This window comes from Mastomys coucha, unplaced genomic scaffold (assembly GCF_008632895.1).
Source record: "Mastomys coucha isolate ucsf_1 unplaced genomic scaffold, UCSF_Mcou_1 pScaffold22, whole genome shotgun sequence".
NCBI lineage: Eukaryota > Metazoa > Chordata > Mammalia > Rodentia > Muridae > Mastomys > Mastomys coucha.
Genome location: NW_022196905.1, coordinates 131,224,774 through 131,227,772, shown reverse-complemented (window position 1 = coordinate 131,227,772; position 2,999 = coordinate 131,224,774). Strand labels below are relative to the sequence as shown.

The 2,999-nt window shown below is 48.0% G+C and overlaps 1 protein-coding gene across 1 annotated transcript in view; it reads left to right on the top strand.

Annotated features, from left to right (window-relative positions):
• LOC116104680 (mucin-17-like) overlaps window positions 1-2,754 on the top strand; it is a 7,562-nt gene extending 4,808 nt beyond the window's left edge. Inside the window, exons 9-10 of the mRNA XM_031391172.1 lie at window positions 292-371; window positions 2,250-2,754. Of these exons, the coding sequence (XP_031247032.1) occupies window positions 292-371; window positions 2,250-2,291 (122 nt within the window). The 3' untranslated portion in view covers window positions 2,292-2,754. The remainder of the gene's footprint in view (window positions 1-291; window positions 372-2,249) is intronic.
• The last annotated feature ends 245 nt before the right edge of the window (window positions 2,755-2,999 follow it).

The window sequence follows — 2,999 nt, the reverse complement described above, 5'->3', positions numbered from 1 at the left end:
AAAAAAAAAAAAAAAAAAAAGGCCGGCCTGGTAGCGGATACCTTTAATTCCAGCACTCTGGAGGCTGGAGGAAGTGGACTCCTAAAGTTCAAGCCCACTGTGTCTATGTACTTCCTGCGACACGGCCTCTCTGTGTAACTCATATTGACCTGCATGATTTACGCAGTCTGTCACATTCCCATTGGCTTTCGTTTCGTGCTTGTGGGATGAGCCCCTTCCCATCAGTGGGGCTCGGAGGATGAGCTTCTGCCTTCCTAAACACCCATCTCCTTGTGCTCCTTCCTCCCTCAGAACGAGAAAACTACATCCCCTTGGACTCCGTGTACAGCAACTTCCAGCCTTCCCTAAGCCACATAAACCCTGAAAGAAAGGTGAGAATGACCCCGTTGAGCTGCGTGGTGGTGCACGCCTGTAATCCCCGCACTTGGGAGGCAGAGGCAGGCGGGTTTCTGAGTTCCAGGCCAGCCTGGTCTACAGAGTGAGTTCCAGGACAGCCAGGGCTACACAGAGAAACCCTGTCTCGAAAAAAAAAAGAGTGACCTCGATGAGCTGCCCCCTCTTGTACCCTGAGCCCTCCATTGCTCCTTCCACCTGGTAGAATCCTCAGGCAGGGGTCTCTGGAACACACGTCAGGGGTTTTACTCAGAAGGGCAGGAGTTGGGGGAGAGGAACTCAGACTGTTTCTTTCTGGGCTTTAGGTCCTTGATACCCTAGTGATTTAAGGTTGACTGTGTGGGGAAGCGGCTGGGGAAAGTGCTCAGCAGGGAGGCATACTTGGGGCCTGCACCCTCATCATGGTTCACAAACATCCGGTTCCAGTTCCAGGGAACCTGACACTAGGGGATATGACCCCATAAGCACCAGACGTACCCATGACACATTTACATACATGTAGGCAAACACTCATACACATAAAATACATAAATTTCTTTTTAAAATATATATATTTTTTGGAAATAGCGTCTTACTGTGTAGCCCAAGCTGGCATCAAATTTGTGCTCCTCCTGCCCCAGCGTCTTGAGTGCGAGGGTTATGGGTATGTATCACCAAGTCATTATAATGTTTAAAGTATAGTTCACTGCTGGGCACCGGGCTCAGTTGGTAAAGCGCATGCCTACCACACACAAGACCCTGGCCTCCATCCCGCCCTTTCATAAGCCGCTGGTGCAGCCTTGTCAGCCCAGTACTGATGCGGTAGAAGCAAGTGGATCAGAACCTCATGGCCTTCCTTTGCTAAGGCGTGAGTTTAAGGATAGCCTGGGTTACATGAGACTCTGTCTCCAGACATTTCATTTCAAATATGTGGAATATTTGAGGACAGGAGAAGCCTTGGGGTAAAGATGAGATCAACCCACCTGACCAGGAAGAGAGACGACAACTTGTTTGTGCTAAAAACCAAACCAAATCAAACCAGAACAAGCAAGATTCCAGGGCAGGCAAGACAGCTTGGTGGGTAACGATGCTTGCCAACAAGCCTGAGGACTTGAGTTAATTCCCGGGACCCACATGGTAGAAAGAAGAAACTGGTTCCCATTTGTTGTTCCTGGACCTCCATATGTATACACACAGACACACACAGACACACACAGACACACACAGACACACACACAGACACACACACACAGACACACACACAGACAGACACACACAGACACACACACAGACAGACACACACAGACACACACAGACACAGACACACACATACACACACACACAGACACACACAGACACACACAGACACACACACAGACAGACACACACAGACACACACAGACACAGACACACACAGAGACACAGACACACACAGACACACACACACGCAGACACACACAGACACACACACACACAGACACACACACACAGACACACACACACACACACAGACACACACACACGGACACACACGCAGACACACACACACAGACACACACACACAGACACACACACACACAGACACACACACAAGAAGTCAAATGTAGATCCAACAATGGTAGCACACATCTTTCATTCCAGCACTCAGAGGCAGGTGGATCTCTGTGAGTTCAAGGCCAGCCTGGTCTACAGAGTGAGATCCAAGCTATCCAGGGATATATAGTGAGACTCTGTCTCAAAAGAAAGAAAGAGCGAGAGAGTGAAGGAAGGAGGGAGGGAGGGAGGGAGGATAACTTTTTAAAAGTTCCAGCTGAGTCTTCTATAGACTTACACGCTTCCCAAACTAGATCCTTATCTATTTCTGTTTCTCTTTTCAGATCCAGATTCAGAGGCCCCAAGTAGTCATGACGTCCTTGTAAACACTAACACACAAGCGGTTTTTGCGTGGATCCGTGGAGCTGAGGACGGAGAAGCATGTGTGGCCAAGCATGCTGGAACACACGCTACACTGAGAATTCCCCATGGAGACTTATTGGGAAATAGACCCTGCAGTTACCAAGAATGGATAGCAGAGAGATGACGCTGGAAGCTCAGAAAGTGTGGGAACTGCAGTGGCCATGTTATGATGGCAGGCGATACCTCCCAGAACCCCGGCCCCTGGGCCCACGTTCAGCACCAAGGACAGTGCCCCGCCCGCTGCCATTGATGGCTGTTATAACATTGGATTGCATTTTACCATCTGCAAAGCTTCTAAGAAAGATCACCTCCCGTCGCCATGATAAGCACTGTTTTTAACATAAACCATCTGTCTTTACAAGGTCACGCTTAAGTTTTAAGTTTCTTTTTGACACTGGGTATAATTAAAGCTTTTATTTTATTGCATTCAAGTTTTCTTTATGTAAATACAATTATATGCTTATTTTTTAATACTTATTTTGTTTTTAATTGTACGTGTGTGTGTGTGTGTGTGTGTGCTCGTATCCGTGTGTGTGCACATGAGTGCAATTGCCCGTGATGGCCAGAAGAGGGCATCAGAGCCTCTGGACTGGAGTAACAGGCGATTGTCTTTTTTTCTAGTACTGGGAAGTGAAGTCAAATTCCTCTGTAAGAGCAGTCGCGCTCTTAAT